Genomic DNA, 26,454 nt, shown 5'->3' on the forward strand with positions numbered 1-26,454 from the left:
TTATTGTCCGAGTTTTACAGAAGAACAAACAAGTTAAGTAAGATGTCCCACTAGTAAGCTCAAAACCGGAGAACTTCAACTTGGGACTCTTATTGTATCCCTTTCCACAAAAAAATCTCCTAATCTCCTAACTTAAGAAACTCACCAAGAATTAGATACGTCCACTAACTTGATTTCCTTTTACAACAAGATTAGCATTCACATAGATGCTGGAAGAATGGAGGATATCAGCAAACCACCTGTAGTAATATGGAATTAGGGGCTAAGAATCTAGGCCCTCTAATAAACCTTTTAAATGCTGGTTCTGCCATTCAACTCATCATGTGGCCCTGGCCAAGACATTTCAACCCTCTAAGCAACTGCTCCCTCGTTTCTTAAAATGGGAACTATAATGGTCCCTATCTCCTAGGGTCCTGGTAAAGTGAATGGGGAAAATGCACATAAGGCCCAGTACCTGCCACACAGCACATGCCAAGTTAACGTGAGACGTTACGAAGGCACAACATCGCTGTGGACGGAAGATGAACTAATGGGAAATAATTGTACCATCGTGCTGAAATAATATGAAACATTATAAACAACAAGTATTATTAGCCTCATCCTGTTCAACTTCTATCAACGTCTGCTTTTGTTCTGTAATTTTCCAATTATCTTCTGGAAAAGAAATATTATAATGGGGTCACTAAAGAATTATTCAGAACCGCTGCTTAAAAAAGAAATATGCTTGTTATTTGGAATAGAAAAACACTGGAAATGACAAAAGAACATTCGCTGGAGATTGCTCAAATAAATCATGGTCAAACTGCATCTACAGAACAAAAGCCATGTTTGTAGCAGACGGTCTGATTGCCTGGGAAGTGACCATTTCCTAAACAACATAATCACCGTCTTACATATATCGTGTAGGAGGAAAACAGACTAGAAGAAAATATACCAAAAGATTAATATGATTATTTATAGGTGGTGGGGTTATAGATGATTTTCATTTCCTTAGCAGAAATTACTATATTGTCTAGTTTCCTATCATGGCCAAGAATTCTTTTTATAGCCAAGAAATAGTTTCAGAAAAAATAATTAGTTTTATGTACCTTGACTGGCTTTATTGTCAAGGCTCTTGGTCCTGCAGACCTAAAGTTTCCATCTCCAACACAGCGATGGAACTGAACGTTCATTACTGGAGATGCTTAGAGAAAAGGTGATATGGGGATTAACAGAGCCAATAACAATCTTCAAATATTTTAGACTCTGAACTAATTAACAGACCCTTTACGTATCATTCGGGAGAAAGCTAAATACATTTACTCTTCTTGGATCCATGGTCAGATTTCCTTTTTTGGAATGGGATGGGTTTTGAAGGACCCGTCCCCGGAGACAGCACTCACCCTGAGATGCTGGAATGAGCTGCCGGAAGGTCTAACAGCTCAATAAGTATTTGTAAATTGAACAAGGGCCAGAAAGTTGCTCACCGTCCAGGACTCGGCACACATCTGAAACAGTGCAGAGGGCATTCCGGAAGCAGAGGGTGACAAGGCACTGGCCTTTCGGGTCCCCACCCCACCCCCCCCCCACCCCACCCCCCACTGATCTGAGAGACCACGAGAGTTTTGGTATACACCGTTGGTCTGATTTCAGGTTTATAAGCCTAACCCTAACCCTTCATCCTATCCCAACTACGACCACATTGTGTTGAACAAATCTGGTCTGTTTCCTGACAGTTTTGCAGGTGCCACAACAAAAAAGTAAACCTGCCCCCCATCTTGACCATGGCCTCTACCTCCACTGGCCCACAGCAGAACCCCAAGAGGGGCTTCTGAGGACCTTCAACAGTTGGGAGGCACCACACTTTGCAACAAAAAGAAGGGAAGGGAACCAAAAGGAACACCACCGAAGCTGAAAGCTACAGGAAGCTTTTTAACTGAGCTTCTAAACAAAAGCAGAAACAATCCTCTGTAAGCGGAGGTTCGCATCAGAGATCCACAATCCTGACAGGCAACAGGCAAGTGTCCCGCACTACCTTCACAGATAAGAGCGGACTGTTAAAAATCAAATTACGCTTCATTTTGGTGACGTTTAGAAAAGAGCAGGTGCCACAGGGTATCCTCAGAAGTCAGGAGGATACTGAAGGAGCCCAAAGAAAATCTCCAGGAAAGCAGGACGAAAGCCCCTTGGATAAACCCTGCACCTCAAACTCCGCACTATCCTTTGAGTACACACAACCCATACCCTGACTCCAGGGCCGGTTCTAGGCTGTGTTCATGAGCCAAGCGAGCTCCAGTGAAAGCTCAAAATCTGAAATGTTGACCAAGACTTCATAGAAGACAATAATGCACCTACCCCACTCCTCCCCCACCCCATTCCCACCACTGCCCCCACCACTCCCCTCCCCCCTCAGAGTACTGCTAAGGGGTTCAGGAACTGAAGGGCATTCTCCACCAAAGCTGAGATCCCCTCTTGGAGCCTGGGCATCTGAGACCCAAGCTAGTCCAGCAGAGATGCCCCTCTCAGACATCACTCACCTGTAACCGGAGACACCTGAAGAAGCACTGGATAATCACCCTGAGACAACAGCCACTTAGCTTCACGGGGCAGGGGACCCCCCAGGTTTCCCTGGGTTCTAGAGGGGGCCACAGTCACTCAGTCCTCACTGTCAGTCTGGGGAAGTCGGGACACTGAATGGTGCTGAGTTTTACAAACAATACGCATATAACGTTGACCTGACATATAATAACAACCAAAGAAACACCGTATAATCCTTTTGTCATACAGTTGTACCTACAGGAGGAGATCTGTATCTGGTAGCAGATAAACTAAAATCCCCGTTGCCTTAGATCTTCTTGGAACAAGGCAGGGTATAAAAAGAAACAGTCCAGGGGTGCCTGGGTGGCTGTGGGTAATGCATCTGACTCTTGATTTTGGCTCAGGTCATAATCTCGGGATCCTGGGATCGGACCCCGCATCAGGCTCCACATTCAGCACAGACCCTGCTTGAGATTCTCTCTCCCTGTCCCTACCCAGCTCGCACTCCCTCTCTCTAAATATATAAATAAAATATTTTAGAATAAATTAATTACTTAAAATTAAAATTTAAGGGCACCTGGGTGGCTCAGTTGGTTGGGCGACTGCCTTCAGCTTGGGTCATGATCGTGGAGCCCCGGGATCGAGTCCCGCATCGGGCTCCCTGCTCAGTGGGAGTCTGCTTCTCCCTCTGACCCTCCCCCTTCTCATGCTCTCTGTCTCTCTCTCTCTCTCAAATAAACAAATAAATAAAATAAAGTTTCATCCCTCTGGCATACATACATCTCCTTCTTTAAAAAAAATTTTTTTTAATTAAAAAAAAAAAAAAAGAAAGGAAAGGAAGTCCAGCCAACCAGTCAGCCTGCCACTAAGATTTAACTGTCCCCATCAGCTGGGCCTGAGTGTCCAGGTGACAGGAACTTGGGTACTTTCTTGGCCAGTGGTCCCTACACCCATGCCCTGAGAGACCTGGGCTCTAGAAGGCTCCCCAGCCCCGTCTGTACAGGGCGGGTAGTTCATGTAAAAATGGGCTTTACTGCTCAACATAGATATACATAAGATTAAGCCACAGATCTAGTATAATCCTCTTGTGTTACAGATAAGGAAAAAGATCCAGAGAATTCCGCGGGTTCACCCAACATCACACAGCTGGTGTGGGGGAACGACACAGATAATATTACAGCCTAAGATTCCAAGGTGACTAATACTGCTGTCCCACCATGTAGTTCCATTTTTGGGTAACTTCTGTACACACATGAGAGCCAATTTTAACCTGTGAAAACCACAGTAGCATCCAGGTGACCTCTGGAACCAAAGGCTAGAAAAAGAGGTAGGGACAGACCTCATGATAATCCCTTACTCTCCTCTTTGTCTCCCCTTACCCTTCCCACATCCCGAAAAATGCTTCTCTGCCAGGCAATGACTTCATCATTTTCCTTCTCACTAATTTGAATACTCTTGTGGGAGAGCCAAACGAAAAATGAAAATGATGAATGACCCCTTGTGCAATGCAGAAAAAATGCGGTGTCTGGGTCTCAGGGTGACGGAATGCCCCTCATGCAGAAACAGAACACGCTTCTCTCCAAAACAGAAAGCAGGAACAAGGGCATTTCAGAGCTCCGAGTGTGTCTGGACACATGGTAGGTGTGTAAAAGATTTTAAAGGGGCAGATGAAAGCAAATCAGCCCTCACCTCTAAAGCAGGTAAGTGTTTTTATGTGAAAGGAAAACAGAAATTTTTCTAAATGAGTCACAAAGCCATGTCGGGGGAGAGATGGGAATGGGGCAGAGGTACGCAGAACAGGGAGAGGAAAAAAAGATCCGCTTGATCACCTAACACATTGTTACGAAAACAAACATCTGAGCCCACAGCTCAGCCTCTACCCCCGCTCCCGAGTATTCGGGTAAGTGGCCATACTTGAGTGATCACAAACACCAAATTCGAAGAATATTTAAAATTTTTCCACGTAGAAACCAATGTTAATTCAGGAACTGAGTTTCACTTTTTTTAATCGAAGTATATTTGACATAGGACCGTGTATAAATCGGAGATGTCGATGTTAATTTGATACAATGGTATACTGCGGTAGGATTGCTATCGTGGCGATAACTGGCACCTCCAATACACTACTTACCATTTCTGGTTTTGCGTTCTGTTTTGTTTTATTGTCTTAAGTAGGCTCCATGCCCAATGCGGGGCTCGAACTCACGACCCCGAGATCAAGACTCGGACGCTTCACTGACTGAGCCACTCAGGTGCCCCTCACATTACGCATCCTTTCTTTCCAGTGGTTGGAGTGGTTAGGTTCTAGTCGTGAAGCGGGTTTGATGATTACAATATGGTACCGTTGTCTACGTGCACTGTGTTGTGCCTTAGGTCGTGAGGACTTATTTGAGAGCTTGAGGACTTCTCGTCGCAAACCTGTGCCCTTAAACAACACCTGTTCAACCCCCCCCCCCCGCTCCCCCCCTCATTCTACCTCTGTTCTGGCTTTTTTAGATTCCACACAGAAGTTAGAGCGTCACGGAATGCTTAATCTTTCTCCGTCCGACTTCTCTCGTTAGCAAGACATCCTGTCCATGTTGTCACATAACCAAGTTTTCAAAAATGCTGCTTTCTTGTCATGCATTTTTTCCGGCATGAGAACGTGGGGACACATTCTCAATCTTCATTTTTGCAGTTTCCAAGGAGGCGGTTGTCAGCAGTCCCCATCTGGAGAGAGCACCCCTCACACGCTCCATGTCGGACACTGAGGCAAGGGCTCCCCATTTCACCGCCCCCCGACCGTCTCAATGTGAGTGCCATTCCTATGAGTGGGCGTCATGACAGTCTGCTTATTTTAAGATGAGAAGTCATGGGGCGCCTGGGTGGCTCAGTGGGTTAAGCCTCTGCCTTCAGCTCAGGTCATGATCTCAGGGTCCTGGGATCGAGCCCCGCATCAGGCTCTCTGCTCAGCAGGGAGCCTGCTTCCTCCTCTCTCTCTGCCTGCCTCTCTGCCTACCTGTGATCTCTCTGTCAAATAAATAAATAAAATCATTTAAAAAAAAAAAAAGATGAGAAGTCATGGAATTTGCCAACGATGCTCGGGGGCCTGTGACGCTGTCACTATCCCGGGGTGCCCTGCCCAGTGTAAGCCAGATTTCTCGTCCGCCCACTCTGGGCCCTCCCAGGAAACGTCTCTAAGAAACCACTCCTCTGCACTCAGTAACTGAAAGTGAAGACATTCCTAACCATCACAGGACACGGCTCACGTCTCAACTGCAGCCAGCCCTCGGCTTTCTGGCTAAGACTCATCCGAACTGGGGAGAAACAAGTTGGGAATCAGCTGTCACCTTCTCTACTGGAGGCCTTTTCCAGCCCCAAACCTTACTTTATTTCCCTTTGTGAAATAAAGTATTTATTATTATAATGTAATATTATAATATTCCCCTATTTTATCACTCGTTCGAAATAGCAGAGGCATCAGACAAAATGAATATCAAGTACAGTATCCAGCAAGCCGTTCTGCAGAGTAGGAAGCATCTGGGGTGTTTAACGCCACTCAGGACCATCGCGCGACATCAAACGCGCGCGCTTCCAACCAGTGCGAGAGGTCTGGGGGCTCAAGGAAGACGTGGGACGGATGAAAATGTTCAAAGAGTCGAAGTTCTGGCTCTTTCCAAATGCCTACTGTTATCTGTGCAAACGATAAATTGTGAAGATTTCAAAAAAGAATAAATCTGATTTAAAAAGGGGCGTAACTGGTGCCACATATTTTAAGGGTAACACAAACACAGACGACGGACTATGTTTTCTCATCTTTCAAGAAAAGCTGGACTAAAACAACCCATTGCTGGCAAAGAAAGTAACTCGTGATGAGCCTTCATGCTTCTTGCATGATGAGAAAAACTGCCAAAATCTTCCGCAAAAACTCCACCCCAAGAAAACACGGATTACAATAGGGGGCAAAGACAATGCTGATCAGTTTCATGGACACTCACGGCACTGCCACCAAAGAGCTCAAAAGAAACAATGAATGAGGGGCGCCTGGGTGGCTCAGTGGGTTAAAGCCTCTGCCTTCGGCTCAGGTCATGATCCCAGGGTCCTGGGATCGAGCCCCACATCGGGCTCTCTGCTCCACGGAGAGTCTGCTTCCTCCCCTCTCTCTCTCTCTCTCTGCCTGCCTCTCTGCCTACTTTGATCTCTGTCTGTCAAATAAATAAATAAAATCTTAAAAAAAAAATCACACACTTTTTTGGGGGCACCTGGGTGGCTCAGTGTGTTGAGCCACTGCCTTCGGCTCGGGTCATGATCTTGGGGTCCTGGGATTGAGTCCCGTGTCGGGCTCTCTGCTCAGCGGGGAGTCTGCTTCTCTCTCTCTCTCTCTCTCTCTCCCTGCCTGCCTCTCTATCTACTTGTGATCTCTCTCTGTCAAGTAAATAAACAAAATCTTTAAAAAAAAAAAAAAAACAATGAATGACTCGGAAGCTTAAAGAATAGCGATCAGCATGCACTCTCTGTGCTGGGAGCTTTGCAAACGAGTCTCAGTACCTCCTCCCCAGATTCCGGGGCAGATGCAAGCTCCCGGAAGGAAGGTCTCCCATGTCTGCTGTCTTTCCTTACTGGGTCCCAGAGCCCACTGGAAAGGCCTGCACACAGCTGGTGCTGAAGAGAAATCAGCTGAGCAACTGAATTTAAAAAGAAAAAATGAAGAAGAAAGCAGAACCTGGGACCAGGGACATCGCACGGATGAGGAAACGGTGGCTTGCGTGGTTTCTGATTTACCCAAGGTCACTCAAGTAGTAAAAGGCAGAAGAATTCCAACCCAGGACAGGAATACCCCATCCCGAGATCTAAGCCCCTAGGTCAAGCCAAGAGTCTATCCTCAGTAATTAGAAGGGAGTGAACCATGGGGAACTAAGTGTTTCTGCAAATACTTCCCACAATGGATACCTTACCATCGTGTCTAGGGATTTTGTTTGCGGTTTTGTCTGATTTTGTTCTGTGTGTTGTTTTTTGTTTTTTCCTGGAAATCTGGTATACCCTCAAGAGATTAGAGCAACACCATCAAGAACATGGCAGGATTGTGCGGTGTGTTTGGGAGAAGGCGCCCGACGAAGAGCTCCTGCTGTGTGGGGTGCGCAGCAGAAACACCACCATGGCTGGGCAGCCCGTCCTGTGTGCCCCTGAAACCAGTGATGTGCACCACTCACATGGCTTCCCTGGACAGTGATTTTCTCCCTCACTCTTCTGAACTGTAAAACCTGGGGTGCTTCAGGTTATCCAACCACTAAATGTCACTTAACGGTAGGAGAGAGACAAAGAAGGTCCAATTCGAATGAAGCTGCCCTCTAGACAGCACAGGCTGTCACTACCACAAAATGGCGCACCGCGCAATGAGTTCACCCTAGTTAAAAAGAAAAATCAGCTACACGACGTGAAAGCCAACATCCTACAGCACTAGAAGTTAATGTGAGAGCATCTTTGGGAAAATAATGGGCCACTTCATAATTCAATTCCAGGAGCGTGGCATGTGAAAGGTTAACTTATTCAGGTGTTGAATTGGGGCAGGGGAAAAAAAAAAAAAAAAGGCATTTGATGGAGAACTTGCCAGAAGAGCCAGCCCTTCAGTCATGACCTCTGGAGTGAAAGGCTGGAGTTATATTCGAAACCTCAATTTAGAAGTAAACATTAAAATGAAGGTTTCTTTAAAATTCTCCAATAATTTTCACTTTAAAAGTATCAAATTGGCCTATAGAAAAAAAAAAAGCTCACACTAATTACGCCAAAGCAATCAACTTCTTAAAAACCCTTTATTTCACAATTACACCAACATCCCATTAATTTGGGACACTTGCCCTTGTATTTCTTCTTTGCTCATTACCTGTGTGCACATTAAGAGTACACCAATAACACAATACAGGCATTAATATGTAAAACATCAACAAAAGCCATCTGGAAAGCTAATGAATAATCAAGGGATTTCAAATTAAACTACAGAATTTTCCCTTAGAATCTTTAGGACAACACTGTCAAGTTCAATCTATTCACTTCGCCTCCAGAATCAATTTTTCAAACCTTATGACAGGTCTAATCGCTTCCACCTGTGTCTCTCGCTTGACTCTTGACTGGCATGCTACCAGCCAGGGTGGAAATGTAGACAAAGACCCCTATTAGGATCCGGCTGTTTCTCTACTGTGAGGTCACTCAGCCATTAAATTAGTTCCAGCCCAATTTCTGTCTCTCAGGCCTCAACTTCAGGGGAGGAGGGTGCACGGGAGAGCGGGTTAGGGGAGCAGAACGAGAAGAGCAGAAAAGGGGAGAGAGATGTTTGGGACTGAGCGGACACACATGCAGAGAGGCGAAAAGCAAGCACGGGCCCCAAGTTCTGAACCAAAAATACTCTTTCCCAAATGATGGTGGCCATTTTGCCCAGTGCGTTTTCCCCAAAATGTTTTCCAAAATGTTGTGCTGGGATTGTTTTTCCTCTTCGTTCCCTTTGCTCACAGGAAGTCCACTGTCTCCCATGCGCAGGGAGCCTAATTGCCAAAACCGTTTCAGCCCTCCAGAGGTGCTGGGGAGAGGCTGGCTGCTGGAAGAGGCAGACCCGGGAAGATGACCCGATCAAGGGAGCGTCCAGCACCCCAGATCTCACAGCTGAGGAGAGCAAGGCCCAGAGGACGGATACTGCCGTAGTTATAGAGCCAGATGGTGATAAAATCTTCAGTTCCAGCATTTTCCCTACCAGACCAGGAGATTTATGGCATCGGGAATGATGACTGACACACAGTAACAGCTCATAAGAAAGTCACTGACCAGTCTATTTCCTTCCTTATATTACCTTACCGACTGCACACTTCTCTCTGCCCAAACCCCTCGCACTCAGAACAAGGAGGGTGCACACAAGGTGTCTGAGCTCAGTGTGCACTGTGAGCTGATTCTTCCAGGGCACTGTAAGGCCCAGGGCAATGCCTTCTCCATCATTCTCCCTCAAGAGCCTAACACAGTGCCTGGCATAGAGAAGGTATGCCATAAACACTTACTCTATGAATGAAGGCAAACTTAAGCCGGAGAAATCAAGGGACTTAAACAATATTTTAAAAATAAGCTTATTTAATAAGGAAATCTATATTATTCTTTACAAATAAAAAGGAGTCCGCCCTTGGTGCGTTTATTGAGGGTATATAAGTATGTGGAGGAAATCAGTGTAAACAAGTCTGCGGCCATCTGGCTCCCCACAAACCATGGCTTCACATACGTGTTACTTCAGTATCTGACAGCAACTCAGTAAAAGTCATCAAGAAAGATGATATGTGTCAAAATCTAATAAGGGACAAGTCCCAAATTATCACGACTCAGTTACTCCCAAGCTCTCGCTCTACGGTCTAGTCTAACGCCTTCCCCACAGCAGAGACTTGTCACAAGATGGGACAGAAGGTGGTTTCCCAACCATGCTGCATCTCTCCATGCCGGCGACGGACGGTGCTAACCCATCACCCCCGCCGGTGCAGAACCCCCCACCCCACCTGTAGCTCCCATCTGCAAACAGCTTCCGGGGTGCCCAGCTGTAGGATGTGACCGGGGGACACAGTAAAGTTCACTGGCCCGGATGCAGTACCGAGCCCACGCCCTTGGGACTCCATCCCACTTGCTGAGCTAACTGGTCACAGGAAAACCTACCAGGAAATTGGGCAGAAGGAAAAAGAAAGGCGTCGAATGGCAATCAAAGCCAGCATGGCATCCAAAAGGTTACCATGACGACACAGTAGAAAACATATTTCAGGGTCAGAAACACATGCCAGGGAATACAACTGGAGCAGGGAACACAGGGTGAAATCACGCGTCCTCATCGGCCCGGTGGGCAGCTGAGCCAAGTGTGACTACTGGGGGACCAGCGCTCACTGACGTGGTGAGGGGGAGCCCACAGGCCCTTCCACTGCCTTGATTTAGTTGCTAGCGAGCAGCTCCCTTATCTCCGCTGGTTGCTCCCTTCCCCCGAGATCCTGCCCCTGTCCTGGTTTATTAACACCTTTCATATCCCAGCTCGGGGCAGAGGGGAGGTGGCGCGGGGCTCCCGCCCCTGCCTGCTTTCATACCTGGAGATCGGATGAAAGCTTTCAGCGTCTGTCTCAGGGCCTCAGTAGCTTAGCTGCGTTTGTAGCCAAAGAAGAACAGATGATGCCCTCCAAACTGTCTGTCGGGAGAGAAATTTCCAGATCGCCCTAGATTTGCACTAGTGACCTAAGAAAAATACCTCTAATGACACGGAGTAAGCGGTGAGACAGAATCAGCGTGAGTATTCGAGTAACTGTTTCCACCCACGATGTCAGAGCTTGGAAGCACTGGGGCTATCACGATGTGACGGTTATTTAAGGGTCTCCTGCTTTCTTTTTAACAGTCTGACTCATGAAAAGTACATGCTTGGGAGAAAGGCTTCTAATTCTCCTCCGTATCTGTTCTCCACGCCTCCCTTGTGTTTAAACCGCGATTTTCGGTGGATTCGTGGATGCTGAGTAGAAAGACCACATTTATTTCCCAGCCTTCTTTGTGGGCGGACATGGTCCTGTGCTTAAATCCCAGCCCCAGAACATACACAAAAATGTCATGAGCGATTTTTGGAAGGAATCCGTAAGAGTGGAGCCACACCCTTCTCACCCCTCCTCCCGCGTGCTGGCTAAGACGAGAACATAAATGTCGGGGGTACCACTTGCTGAGGGGGGCAGAGCGACTCAGCTGCATCCTTGACACGGTGGGCCGCACGCTGGCCAACCCTGGGCTGCCCATCTCAGCCTCTCTGGTTTATGGGACAGAGAAATAACCCTAGGGCTCAAACCTGTTTGAAACACTTTAACATGGGGATGCCTGTCTAGTCCTAACTGACCTAGAGGCTGGTACCTGGATGGAGTGTGTCGAGGCTCCGGTCTCTCGCATGTCACAAGAAATGCAGCCTGAGAGGGAGGGTCATCAGGGCAGGGAACGGTAGATGAGAACATACATCTCGAAGGTTCGTAAGTGGACACGGCTCTGGTCAAACAGCGGCAGAGCACTTGCTAGGAGCCTGGCTTTCTAGAGCTTGGGAGGAAGACCGAGCAGCAGTTAGAAGTGGTACCATCACAGGGACCAGCTCGGAACACTCACGAGGATAGTGTTTCCATCCCTGACACTCTCAGCAAAGTTCCCTGTAAGAGACACGACCTCCCCAGGAGCGGGCCCGGCTCAAAGGACGGAAAAGAAAACAGATCCGACAAGCGGGCGGCCCCCAGCAGGCTGGACTGGAGCCTCCGGGCAGTGCCGGCAGCCCCCACGGTGGGAAGACGGACGCCTCGCCACGGACAGCCCACAGCCTCACCACGGACAGCCCACGGCCTCGCCACGGACAGCCCACAGCCTTGCCACAGACAGCCCACAGCCTCGCGCCAAAGATGCCATCAAGGGATCACCCATGGCACGTTTCATTCAGCCAAGGGACCCGCCATCTGACTGACAGAGAAGGGGTTGGGCAGAGTATCAGGGCCTTTAAAAGAACAGAGTTCTTAGGCTAAAAATCTCAAGTCCTGCTAAGATCTTTGTTGGTTATTCACACAGAACCATCCGAGGCCTACCGAAGTTTTCAGAAACTTCTACCTCTGTAGAAACCGTAAGGCGGACCTAAAAGGCTGTCATTTCACCCTAAGAACAATAATACTCAGACCCCCCCCAACCCTCACCGAGAGTGGGTGTCAGAAGCCCATCCCTCTAATGCACAACACAATGTGTTACAGTTCAAGACCCTCCCAAAAGGCAAAGCCACGACCCCAAGGACACCAGGCCCAAGGGCACGACCAGGAAACTTATCTACCGCCTGAGCAGGGCGTCCCTCCTCTCCCTGACCCGGGAGATTCCGTGGTCCCCATCTCAGCCCCTGCAGCCAGGGGCAGAGAACACATCTGTTTCAAGTAGGAAGCTGCCAGAGAAGGTTCCATGCCCAGAGATCCTGAATCTGCTCCAGAGGAAGTAAACGAGCAGGCTGCCCTCCTGGAGGAGGGGGTGAGAGTTTTAGATGGGGGGAGCGGGCGGAGCTACAACACGGATATTTGGGACTGTGGCAGACATTGCTGGCTGTTCCCCACTGTGGACTCCCCACTCCTTTCCTAGGAAAAGAACTCCCGATTTTTAGCTGCCACAAGTCCCCACGGGTGGGCGGGAGAGGCAGAGAAAAAAAAAGATTTTGGAAACTTTATAAAGATCTATTATCTAATTTAAATTTTACTTCTATTTCAGACCCCGAGGCAAGAGCCACAGAAGTGACAGATATAAAGACAGAAACACGCATGGAGTTCAAACCCAGGCCATGCTTTCGAAAATTCTTCTGGTTCTGCCTAACAGGCCTATGGATGTGGTCGGTTCACAGAATCAATTCCATATATGGTAAATTCTGATACGTCGCTTTCCACACGCTGGTATGGTACTAGAGTTTGGCTCTGATGACCCTAGGCACTAAAAAATACCGTATGAAACTGGTCGATACGTGTAAAGTACATTGAAGCAGTGTCTGGAAGATAAAAGCTTTCAATATATGTTAGCTGTTATTATTATTAACGTTATTATTATACTTATTATCATTACCACAAGAGACTGTGCTTCCAGGAGGGAGCCCACGTGGGATCAAATATAATATTGGGTAGAGACATGGTTTTGGTCTGGGGCACATGGGTGGCTCGGTCAGTTAAGAGACTGACTCTTGACTTTGGCTCGGGTCATGATCTCAGGGTCGTGGGATCGAGCCCCGCATCGGGCTCCCCACTCAGTGTGGAGTCTGCTAGTCTCTCTGCAGTCTCTCTCTCTCCCTCTACCCTTCCCCCCGCTCTCACACACTCTCTTTCTCTCTCTCAAATATATAAATAAATCTTTAAAAAAAAAGAAGAAGAAGAAGACAAGAAATGGTTTTGGTCTTATTCTTAGAAAGGAATAAGTCCTATGTTTCATTTATCCATCTCACGGTCCCTTCGTGGACAACTGAGTTTTCAGCATCAAGGTGACCTCTGCAAGTTCCTTCTCCTAAAAAAGGCTATAGCCCATCCACCCCCACCCCCCACCTCTGGGCACTGCTCAGCAGGCTTGCTGACGCACGAGGCTGCAGTGAGTAACTTTATCTCGCCAAGCTCGGAAGGAAGCCATGCAAGCCGTGGAAGAGGACATCTGTATGTTTCGGTGAACAGCCACTATTTATTTATGCGGGATCTGCTCTGTGCCAAGCAGAGGGATTAATCATTAATCATCAAAGCTATTTCATTCTCCATGCTCTACAGAGACCCGGCAAGAAGAGAGACAAAGACGCTTCCTAAATGCCCTTGGAAAAGCCAAAATATTTTCCTCTTTTGTAAAAATAAAAACTCGTCATCCTACAGAAGGTTCTGACTCTGCTATTGTCCTGCTCAGCTATACACTTTTACAGACTTAAGTTGCCTAAGACAGAATTTTTTTTTTTTTAGATTTTTTATTTTATTTATTTGACAGAGAGATCACAAGTAGGCAGAGAGGCAGGCAGAGAGAGAGAGAGAGAGAGAGAGAGAGAAGCAGGCTCCCTGCCGAGCAGAGAGCCCCATGCGGGACTCGATCCCAGGACCCTGAGATCATGACCTGAGCTGAAGGCAGCGGCTTAACCCACTGAGCCACCCAGGTGCCCCAAGACAGAATGTTTTTAAAAAAAAAAAAAAAAAAGTTCAGTATCAAAAAGAAACTTACCACTGTTAAGGGTACTAAAGCAGTGAATTTACACGGCATTTTTTTTCTATCCTAAAACAAGTGCTCACCAGCATGTAAGGAAACCCAACCGTCTGACGACACAGGGGACAGGCCAGGGGACGGGCCATCCACTCAAGGCTTACAGCCCGCTTCATAATCGCTGCCCACTACACGAGCTCAGAGACCATAATTCCGGTGGTTCAAGATCATCCCAACGTAAAATATTCTTCACTTATTGCCCAACAACAATGGGCAAGAAGTGACAACGTTTTTCTTTTCTTTTTTTTTTAAGATTTTTTTTAATTTTTGAGAGAAAGAGAAATTGAGAGAGCACGAGCTGGGAGAGGGGGAGAAGGAAAAGCAGACTCCTCGCTGAGCAGAGAGCCCAACATGGGGCTCGATCCCAGGACCCCGAGATCATGATCAGCCAAAGGCAGACGCTTAACCAACTGAGCCCCCCAGGAGTCCCGTGATGTGCCAATGTTTCTCCATCAAAATTTAATCTCCCAAAATCTTATGTCAAATGCCACATCTGATTTTTTTATTTGGAAAATATGATGATAATAGGTCACCTTTTCAATACAAATAGTGTTCTCCTGAGCAACAAAGGATTATCCCAGAGTTCGCGGCCACAAGTAATGATTCTTCCATATACAAACACAGAGGAGGGCAGGGGACCGGGTAGGAGGAGAGGCAGGAGAAGGAGGAAACGCTGAAAAAAAAAGTACTTACGACAACACAAAATAACACAGCAAACAAGAACTGCTCGCGACCACGGCTCCCACTGCCCTCCCGCTACACCCACGCCGCTCCACGGATCCACGGATCCCGCCCCCCGAATGCTTTCCTACACACCAGCCACACAAAACCGCTCGCTCCATGGCTTTGAGGATAACTCTCAAGAAAAAGCTAAGCTGATCTCATCATTTCATGTCAACATATTATCAAATTCCAGAAATTACTAAGAAAGACCAAAATATTTCCCTATGGTGAATTATGTATGCATCTCATCGCGCAGTACATGAGTGAAAATGCCCAGAAACTGTGAATCCAGTGGGGTTCTAGGGGGGGTCTTACATTCCTGAAATTTTAGTCCCATGTTGAAGGACGATGCTTTTTTTTCCCTAAAGACTTTATTTATCTGATAGAGAGAGATAGAGAGGGAATACAAGCAGGGGGAGCGGGAGAGGGAGAGGCAGGCTTCCTGCTGAGCAGGGAGTCCAGTACAGGGCTCAATCCCAGGACCCCGGGATCATGACCCAAGCCAAAGGCAGACGCCCAATGAGTGAGCCACCCAGGCATCCCAGGAAGACGCCTTTTTTATTCACTCCCTCTATAATCCAACTTTTTAAACTATCTCAAATAGGAATATTGATTAATACTAATTTAAGACTAAAAAAAAATTCCTTTCATCTGTTTGCCATTTTTTAAACTTTAACCAAAGTCCATGAAACAGAAGAAATAAGAAAGATAACTCAGTAAGAATAAATCTCGAATATTTAAATGGGATTAGAGAGCGCTTGCAAAACGTACTGGATAGGGAGCATATCAAAATGGGTTTCCAGGGGCGCCTGGGTGGCTCAGTGGGTTAAAGCCTCTGCCTTCAGCCCAGGTTATGATCTCAGGGTCCTGGGATCGAGCCCCACATCGGGCTCTCTGCTCAGTGGGGAGCCTGCTTCCCTTCCTCTCTCTCTGCCTGCCTCTCTGCCTACTTGTGATCTCCATCTGTCAAATAAATAAATAAAATCTTAAAAAAAAAAAGGGGGTTTCCAAAAGTACAAAGCTTCTGATTCGTTTCAATCAAACACAGCTCGAGGGGGTATAGCTCAGTGGTAGAGCATTTGACTGCAAACACAGCTCGTGTGTCGTTCGAATGCCCTGTCCAAATGCCCCCGCAAAACATCTTCCACTATTGTTGAATACTGGTTACGACACAAAAATAAAATGATGGCCTGAGTAATAACACCACTGCTTAAAGATATTTTTCTGTAGTTTTCTCCAAGGATCATCTGCAAGGCCAATCACTAAGGAAAGAGGGTCACAAGACACAAAATCCCCTTGCTTTCAAATACACACCTGGGATCAAGGAACATTTTTAAGCTTTTCTTCCTACATTTTAACTCATCTAGGACAAGAGTACTCTGACTTGCTAATGGGCTCGAGAGTTCTCCTTCATTTCTAGCCCTTCTTCCCCAGCGCTGATCAGACGGGACAGTCAACGCCACTGGGCTGCTCCGACAGGTGCACAATGTCTGGCCAGAACTTACCCGTCTAGAAGGTTCATCGTGGTGGGCACCACTTCGGAAAACAGAATCACTTTTCCGAGTCGCTTAGTCTGCAGATTCTGTCGGTAGATGTCTAGGTTAAAATCTTCCGAAGAGAAAGCCTCCACGTCAGTCACCACGGGCAGAGCAGACGGCGTGATTTCTATTTCAGACGTGTAGGATGAAAGAAACTTAAGGGAGAGCTTGCTGGATTTTATGACTCCTTCTGGATCCGTGTGCTTCCCTAGCCACCGCCTAAGAGGATCCCAGATTTCCTGTGTTACAAAGAAAGAAATGAAAAGGTCGTAATTCGGCAGTACGTGAGGAGATGGTAGCCTTTCCCTAAAATGCCATTTCGGTAATGTAAGTATTTCCTAAGTCATGACCAGTAAGAGCTGCGGGAACATATTCTAGATGTCTGTGCTATCATACAGCAGACATTAAGCGTACACAACAGGCTTTTCTCGATAAATATATGGTACAGGGCTGTAAACCTAATTTCCTTACACCTTTCTTCAACACCTTTTCTTTACTCTAGCTTTCCTTCTCGTGAGGATACCGTACAGAATACACATAGCACGCAAAATACATGTTAATCAACTGTTTATGCCACTATTAAAGTTTTTGGTCAACAGTACGCTACGGCTAGTTAAGTTTTCGGGGAGTCAAGGTTATATGTTTTCGGGGAGTCAAGGTTATATGTTTTCGGGGAGTCAAGGTTATATGCTGTGGATTTCAGCAGCACTGGTGGGGGGTCGGGTGGAGGGGAGTCCCCTAACCCCCACATTGTTCAAGAGTCAAGGGCAAATTGTTTAGAAGCCACGATCCAAAGAAATACATACAGTACCTTATTAAACTTTCTATCTTACATAATATCCCAAATCCTTAAAAGTCTTCTCCAGCTCTAGAGCTCATCAGTAATTCTCTAGTCTGTGCCTTTTGCAGAAAATGTACAGCCTTAAACTTTCATGCTGCAAGGAAATTCATTATCTTAGTTGGGGAAATAGGCCCAACTAAAAAATGCCCATGACAGGAGTCACAGAAGACAAGGCACTAAGACAGGAGCATTCGTTCTCCCCCCTCCTAGACTCCTCCTAGACAAGCTGACCCCCACCAGCCACTGACAGGGCACCAGCAGCGGGGAACGTGACTTTCACATGCGGAAATGATGGGGAACCCAACAGCTGCTTTCTCTTTGTCCAAATACGGGTTGGGAGGGAGGCAGAACCTACCAGAAACCTTGCCTAGCCCAGAACGGAGCTCTCTATTCTTTTTTTTTTTTTTAAGATTTTATTTATTTATTTGACAGAGAGAGAGATCACAAGTAGAGAGAGAGGGAAGCAGGCTCCCCGCTGAGCAGAGAGCCCGATGCGGGACTCGATCCCAGGACCCTGAGATCATGACCCGAGCCGAAGGCAGCGGCTTAATCCACTGAGCCACCCAGGCGCCCCCGGATCTCTCTATTCTTATCTCTACCACAAGAAGGGGTCCTGGAGCCTCCCAGAAGGCTGTAACTTCCTCTTGGGCCCTGGAGGACCTCCCTCCGGGGTGGGCTAGGAGGTGGGAAACCAGGGAACTGTGGGATCAGGGGAGTCATCACCCCGAGAGGCCAACACCAACTGTATTGAGATAAGACAGTCCCAGCAAACACAGATCCAGGCTGTTAGGCCACCTTCACGCAAACGCCGGGCCTTTTGGGAGACAAAATGTGCCCTTCCGCTAGCCAAAGGGTACACCCCAAAGGTGCACGTGGCCACAGAGAAGCCACTTCCAAGATGAAATTTCACTGAGCTAAATTCAACTAGCGCACCACTAAAACTCACTTCTTTTTTTTTTTTTATTTTAAAGATTTTTATTTATTTATTTGACAGACGGAGATCACAAGTAGGCAGAGAAGAGGAGGCAGAGAGAGAGGAGGAAGCAGGCTCCCTGCTAAGCAGAGAGACCGATGCAGGGCTTGATCCCAGGACCCTAGGATCATGACCTGGGCTGAAGGCAGAGGCTTAATGCACTGAGCCACCCAGGCACCCCTAAAACTCACTTCTACTTGGCGAAAAATACAGGGGACAGAAGAACAAGTTAAATAACCTCGGGAGAAAGGAATCAGAAGAAATCAAGAAGGTGAGACATTGCACAGAACAAACGGGCAAGTCAACGTTACAGGGGCCCCAGAGGTAGACAAGGGGGTGCATGTCTGCAGGAGGAGAGACTCGAAAGACTGGATCAATGCAATGAGCGGCTCTTCACCGCACTCGGGTTTGAACAGTCGAGCTGGAAGAGACATTTTGAGACAATAAGACACGTGAATCTGGACAGTACGGCTCAGACCACAGAGGTTCATTGTCAGGTTCAGCAGGCGCGATCACGGGACCGTGGTGGCGTAGAAACACAGCCTTCATGTCAGAAATGTGTATGCATCACGGTATCTGTGGTTTACCCCAGAACAAATGAAGCAAATAAGGCGAAATGCTAATAACTTAAATTTAGCCCATGCATATTTGGGATATCTGTTACACTATTCTATTTTTCTCTAGATTTTAAAACTATCGTAACTAAAAGTAAAACAAAACAGGGGCACCTGAGTGGCTCAGTCGGTTAAGCGACAGACTCTTGGGTTTGGCTCAGGTCATGATCTCAGAGTCATGAGATGGAGTCCCGTGTCGGGCTCTAGGCTCAGCACAGAGTCTGCTCGTCTCTCTCCCTCCCCATTGGCTCCTCCCCCGACTCACACACATGCTCAGTCTCTCAAATACATAAAATCTATTAAAAAAAATTTTAAAGGTTAAAAAAAAGGTAAAATAAAATATAGAAATGGTAAAATAAACATTAACTGTTATAAAAATATGAGATTCAACCAAAATGTTTTGTCAATCCATTCATGCGACAAATGTTAGGATATTCTGGGGTGCCTACCATATGGCAGACATTTTCATAGGTTCTGACATTCAGTAATGAACAAAGGCACCAAAGTTCCCATCCTCAAAGGGCTTATATTCTAGCATGGGAGTCAGATCATTTTTTTTTTTTAATTCATCGGCACAAGACATAGAATGCTAGACAGTCACGAGTGCCAAGGAGAGACGATACGCAGAGCAGACAGATAAGAAGTGTTGGAGGAAGGCCATTGTGGGGAGGAGAGACGAACCCCAGCGGGAGGGAGGAGTGGAGGGTCGGACAACATAACCCATACAAGCCCATGACTCTTTAGTAATGTAGAGGCTCCAAGAGGAGCATGACGAGGGAGGGAAGTGCCCAGAACACAGAGCAAGCCACAAGGAAGTCAAGGAACCCAGAGGACAAGCCGGAGGGACACCCACGCTGTGGAAGGCCTGAAGGGCCACAGTGGGGACTGGGGCTTCCACTCTGGGGGCAACGAGGAGCCCTGGAGGCTTCGAGAAAGGGAGTGTGGTGACCTCCCGGTCACAGTCACCGCGGGATCACTCACTCAGCAAGCTGCCCTACGCACAGCTGATCAAGGGGGGCACGTGGAAGGGGACACCGGCCAGGAAGCCTGCAGAGCTCCCGGGAGGGAGAGGCCAACACCTGGACAGGTGTCACAGTGGCCCGCGACTGACGTAGAGGCTACAAGACTCGCTGGCAGATCACCCTTGGGATGTCAGAGGAAACGGAGTCAAAAATGAGCCCAAGCCACCAATTCAGCCAACTTTATATGTAAAACAAGGAAATGCAGGCTTACTTCCCTTTACAAATAAATAAATAAATAAGCCCAACGCTTTGGACCCAAGCACCTGGAAGGAGGGGACAGCCACCCGAAGCACTGAGAGGTGGGGGAAGGAACAGGTATGGACGGGAAGAGCCGGTTCTGCGCACGTCACATTGGAGACCCTGGTTAGAAATGCACAGAGGGGGCGCCTGGGTGGCTCAGTGGTTTAAGCCTCTGCCTTCGGCTCAGGTCGTGATCTCAGGGTCCTGGGATCGAGTCCTGCATCAGGCTCTCTGCTCAGTGGGGAGCCTGTTTCTCCCTCTCTCTCTGCCTGCCTCTCTGCCTACTTGTGACCTCTCTCTCTGTCAAATAAATAAATAAAATATTTTTAAAAATAATAATTAAAAAAAAAAAGAAAAGAAATGCACAGAGGCCGTGAATAAGCAGTAGGAGACAGCCAGGGATTTGGGGGCGAGGTCCACACCGAGGACATAAATCTGGGGATCTCCAGACTACGGCTGATACTTTGAAGGCAGGAGACAGGCTGAGAGCAATGAAGGAGTGACCACAGGTGAAAAGAGGGGTCGCACCGGTTTCCTGGGGCTGCCGCTACAAATTGCCCCAAAGTGGGGGGGGGCGCGGCTGAGACAGCAGAAATGTATCCTCTCACAGTCCTGGAAGTCAGAAGTCCAAAGTCAAGGTGTCGGCAGAGTCACGCTCCCTCTGAAGCCTCCAGGAGAGAATCGTTCCAGGCTTCTCTCCTGGCTTCTGGTGTTGCTGGCAATCCTTGGCTCCCTTCCCTGCGTCTGTGCCTCTTGTCATCTTCTTCAGAGGACACTAGCCATATTGGATTAGGGCCAGCCCTAGTGACCTCGTCTTAACTGGATTAGGCCTGCGAAGACCTTATTTCTAAAGAAGGACACATTACAGGTTCTGGAGATTAGGACTTCAGTGTACCTTTGTGGGGAAACAAAATTCAACCCACAGCGGGTGTCAATGTCTAGACATCAGGGAGACGAGGAGGAGCCTGCAAAGGAAAACCAAGCGTGAGTGTATGGGGTGCAGAGAGGTCTTGGGAATCCCAGGGCCAGGTTTCACGGGTGGCAAGAAGACAGGAAGATGGTGGCAGGGCAGTAAGAAGAGGGCTGAGCAGTTCCCGCCGGACTCTGCACGGCAGAGCCCATCAGGTGCAGGCAAGCCTGACGTTAACAGCGGGAGGAAAGAAACCACAGACTCCAAGAACTAAACTTTGGCAAGGAGTTTCCTCTAGGGGAAAAAAAAGACTGGCGTGATGGCTACAGAGAGGAAGGGAGCCCTCCAAACAGGTATGGTTTGGTTAAATGAGAGATATAACAGCATGTGTTTGGTTTTTTTTAAGATTTTATTTCTTGATTTGACAGATAGAGATCACAAGTAGGCAGGGAGGCAGGCAGAGAGAGAGAGAGGAGGAAGCAGGCTCCCTGCTGAGCAGAGAGCCCGATGTGGGGCTCGATCCCAGGACTCTGGGATCATGACCGGAGCCAAAGGCAGAGGCTTTAACCCACGGAGCCACCCAGGCGCCCCTAACAGCATGTGTTTTAATGATAATGTGAATGGTCCAATCCAGAAAGGTAACAGGTGAACAGGTGGGCACTGGATCCCGGTGCTGAAGCAGAGAGGTCAGCTTCAGCAGCAGAGCCCTCACACACTGCACAGGGGTCACATCCCCGCTGGAGACACCAGACACCAGGCTGCTTCCCCACTGGGTCGCAGCCCTCCCTCACCCCCAGGACAGCCCTGGGAACTCATCTATGCTACCACTGTTCTGCTCCCAGGCGGCAGGGGAGTAGGTAGGAGTCCTGGGCTGAAGGCTGTTGACATCATCTTCAGATTCCTTCTATTTTTTTCCTCAATAAATAAACAGCAAGATCATCAACTAAGAGTGAAAAGGAAGAAAGAGGTTTGAGAAGGCAAACTGAGAGAATGAGGAGAGCAGGGAAGATAAAAGGAGCAAGTGGAAGTGTCCAGGGTCCACTCCAGGTCAGTGCTTCTGAATTCAGAGTGAGCAGGTGGCACAAAGCTGTGCTTTTATCCAGACACACTCAGCTACAGAGCTCCGTGGAACAGATGCAGAGGAAGCTGAGGGGCACGTGAAGCAGCACAGCAACTGCCCTACTGCAGATGAGGCCCTGGTGGAGATATAAAGAGAAACAACAGGTAATCCTGGCCCAGGGGCTCACACCTCAGTGGGGAGGACAGCAAGAGGAGCACGACAGGACAAAACAGGAGAGGACAGGTCCAGAGGGAAAAGCAAAGTATCCAGGAGGAGTACAAAATAGGAAAGAAGAGTTGTCAGAAGACAGCAAGCTAAACTGAGCCACCGGAAGCTACAGCTCTAACTTTCCATCTTTGCATGAAGAACTAAGAGAAATTTTATTTTTTTAAAGATTTTATTTATTTGAGAGAGAGAGAGGAAGAGCGCATAAGCAGGGGGAGTGGCAGAGGGAGAAGCAGGCTCCCTCCTTGGCAGGGAGCAGGGCTGGATCCCAGGACCCCGGGGGATCATGACCTGAGCCAAAGGCAGACACTTAACTTACTGAGCCACCCAGGTGCCCCTCAAGATAAATTTTAAACCAAATATTCCTGGTTCACTGTTATTTCTTTGATATAAATTCTATTAGAGGAAGAAGACAGAATGAATTAATAACATACAAAAGTAACTCTCTGTTGTGGACTGAACATTTGCACCCCCCCCCCCAAGAATTCACAGTGAAACTGAAATCCCCCAGGTGATGGCAGTAGGAGGTGCGGGGCCTCTGGGAGGTCATTAAGGTCATGCAGGTGGAGTCCTTCTGAATGGGATATGGGAACTGCCCTTCACAGAAGCAACTCCAGAGAGATCCCCCACCCTCTCCACCAAGCAGGGACACGGCGAAAAGAGAGCTCTCTGCACCCCAACAGAGGGTTCTCACCACATCCGAACATGCCAGCCCCTTGATCTCAGACCTGAAGACTCCAGAAGCGTGAGAAATAAATGTCTGTTCTTTAAAAGCCACCTGGTCCACGCTATTCTATCTTACCGGCCTGAACTAAGCCACCTCCAAACCTCAAATCTGGCCATTAGTCATAACCAAGGCCTTCAACTCTGGCCAATGCCCTTACGGCATAAAGCAAACAGATCTGAATTGCCTTCATCACGTTCCGCAGGGCAGTCAGATGTCACAAGGCCACCACAAAGGCTGACAACACATATCGGTGAATAGGTTAAATCACAAAAATAAAGGGAAAATAATCTAGATGACAAGTCTTTCTTTTTTTTTTTTTTTAATTCCTGATTTTTTTTTTTTTGCTTTCTATTTATTTATTTTTTTCAGTGTAACAGTATTCATTCTTTTTGCACAACACCCAGTGCTCCATGCAAAACGTGCCCTCCCCATCACCCACCACCTGTTCCCCCAACCTCCCACCCCTGACCCTTCAAAACCCTCAGGTTGTTTTTCAGAGTCCATAGTCTCTTATGGTTCGCCTCCCCTCCCCAATGTCCATAGCCCGCTCCCCCTCTCCCAATCCCACCTCCTTTTCTTAACGAACTGCAGTTCTCATTAACCCAAGCAGAGGACTACACGGTTATTCAGCAGCAACAGGCAATGTTAATCTCCATTCAAAGTCGATGAAACCGACAAGAAACAGCGGACACCAGGGGTCTAGCTGGAGAATGAATGGGAATAAAGAATACGGGAACGGGAATTTCAGAACGGGAATGAAGCGGGGAATCTCCTCTACAGGGAATTATCCAACGGGCCACCTCTACAGCTACATACATCTAAGAAATATGCGTGGAACACCCACTATGTCTCCAAAATAGGACCACAGCATAGAGACAGGTGAGAGGACAGGTATGCACACACACAACAACAACCTAGTAGAAGCACCTAAAAAATGCATTCAAACTAGTCAAATAAACACATCCTTTGGCAAATGGATCAACCTGCCCCGTCAGATTGAACTGCTTCTTCCTATCTGCATACAAGTCAGGAGCCAGATTCTCAAGGAATTACGTTATCACTGTTACGTCTCCTGGGCCCGAAAGGGATATTCCAAATTGTTGCTGAGAGCAGTACTTCCGAGATGCACGAAGATGCAAAATAAAATTGATGAAAGCAAGGCACGTGGGGTTTTTTCTTAGCCTCTCTCACATAATCTCTCAAAACTCACCCAGAGCCAAGGAAATTACTCAGAACAAACGTAATCTGGGGCACCTGGGTGGCTCAGTGGGTTGGGCCTCTGCCTTCGGCTCAGATCGTGATCCCAGGGTCCTGGGATCGAGCCCCACATGGGGCTCTCTGCTCAGCAGGGAGCCTGCTTCCTCCTCTCTCTCTACCTACCTCTCTGCCTACTTGTGATCTCTGTCTGTCAAATAAATAAATAAAATCTTTAAAAACAAAAAAAGAACAAACATAATCTAAAAGATATAAAAGGAGACCCCGAACCTTTTAAGAAAGATAACTATATACCACCTATAATTCTCATATTTTTTTTTAAGATTTTATTTATTTGAGAGAGAAAGAGCGTAAGTGGAGAGGTCAGAGGGAGAAGCAGACTCCCTGTCAAGCAGGAAGTCTGATGCGGGACGTGATCCCAGGACTCCAGGATCATGACCTGAGCCGAAGGCAGTCGCCCAACGAACTGAGCCACCCAGGCGCCCCGCGTAAGTATTTATATTCGCTATAGTGAAATACAACTTGAAGGCGCCAAGTAAAACGGAGTACAGAAGATGTACTTCGGCTCCTCCTCCCATCATCCCTGGAGAGCGGAATAAAATTCTGGTTCCAAAACACATCAAAGCTACTACCTGTTTGATGCCAGCCTGCCTGATACGTCCTCTCGGATACACTCAAGTTACCGCTTACTGCAGAAGTGGCCGCCAACATACGCAGGAAGAAAGAATCAATTCATGATTTTTGACTTAACTTTCCTAATGACCACCAACGCTGTATGGAAATGCTACCCCGAAATCTACCTAATTTTTTAAATTCAATTACCAGAGTATAGCAAAAATGTCACTTCTTTAGGAAAGACTATATATATTCCAAGAGGTAAAATGAAGAAGACAGTCCTGATACAGATACATAAGACTCAAAAAGAAATTTGAGATCTTTGAAAGCCGCATCAGTCCTTTTTTTTTAAAAAAAATTTTATTTATTTATTTGACAGACAGAGATCACAAGTAGGCAGAGAGGCAGGCAGAGAGAGAGGAGGAAACAGGCTCCCCGTGGAGCAGAGAGCCCGATGTGGGGCTCGATCCCAGGACCCCAGGATCATGACCTGAGCTGAAGGCAGAGGCTTTAACCCACTGAGCCATCCAGGCGCCCCGCATCAGTCCTTTTGAAAACAAAACAACTATTATCAAATTTCACCACAATGAAATTCGTAAAAGCCTTCTAATTAGTGTTACTTTGTTAACATTTAAACCATAAGAATTTAGTATTTACCCTTCTCTAAGATTTCAAGCTACCTGAATACAATTCAGGTGAAACTGAAAACTGAATGTTTTATGGTCACATAAATGCTGGCCCTCTGAGTTAGCCACAGCAGTAGGGAAACACTAGCCAACCTCAAGAAAGGTGAATATGGCTTTATTTCTTATTTGGGCATGTTGCACATGACATGAAAACCCCAAGGAATCCACACACAAAAAAGGTACTAGACTAGACTACTACTAGTAAGCGAGCTTACTAGTAGTTGCAAACTACAAGGTCAATATACAAAAATTGGGTGTGTTTCTATATACTAGCAATGAGTACTTGGAGTCTGAAATTTATTTATTTATTTATTTTTAAAGATTTTATTTATTTGTCAGAGAGAGAGCGTGCACACAAGCAGGGGGAGGAGCAGGCAGAGGGAGAAGCAGGGAACCAGACATGGGACTGGATCCCAGGACCCTGGGACCATGCCTCGAGCCTTAGTCAGCCACTTAACTGACTGAACCACCCAGGTGCCCTGAAATTTTTTTCGTTCTAAATACCATTTTCAATCGCATCAATAGATCTGAAACATTTAGGGATAAATTAAACAAAATGTGTCAGACCCATACATTGAAAACTACAAAACACTCCTGAATCAAGAATTTTAAAAGCCCTAAATAATTAAAGAGATATACCATGTTTGTGAATCAGGAAACATAATACTGTTAAGATGTCAATTCTTCTCCAAATTGATTTATGGATTCAGTGCAATCCCAATCAAAATCCCAGGCTTTTTTTTTTTTTGTAGAAATTGGTAAGTTGATTCTAAAATTTGCACAGAAATGAAAAAGACCTAGAACGGCCA

The 26,454-nt window shown here is 47.1% G+C and overlaps 1 protein-coding gene across 4 annotated transcripts in view; it reads right to left on the reverse strand.

Moving 5' to 3' along the window:
- HLCS (holocarboxylase synthetase) overlaps window positions 1-26,454 on the reverse strand; it is a 216,723-nt gene that overhangs the window by 141,105 nt on the left and 49,164 nt on the right. For all 4 annotated transcript variants that reach the window (XR_006818012.1, XR_006818011.1, XR_006818010.1 and 1 more), the window contains exon 6: window positions 16,485-16,756. Coding sequence is in view for 1 of the 4 variants with exons in the window: in XM_046002075.1 (XP_045858031.1) it covers window positions 16,485-16,756 (272 nt within the window). In the remaining 3 variants the exon portion in view is untranslated. The remainder of the gene's footprint in view (window positions 1-16,484; window positions 16,757-26,454) is intronic.

This window comes from Meles meles, chromosome 4 (genome assembly GCF_922984935.1).
Source record: "Meles meles chromosome 4, mMelMel3.1 paternal haplotype, whole genome shotgun sequence".
In the NCBI taxonomy this organism is placed as follows: domain Eukaryota; kingdom Metazoa; phylum Chordata; class Mammalia; order Carnivora; family Mustelidae; genus Meles; species Meles meles.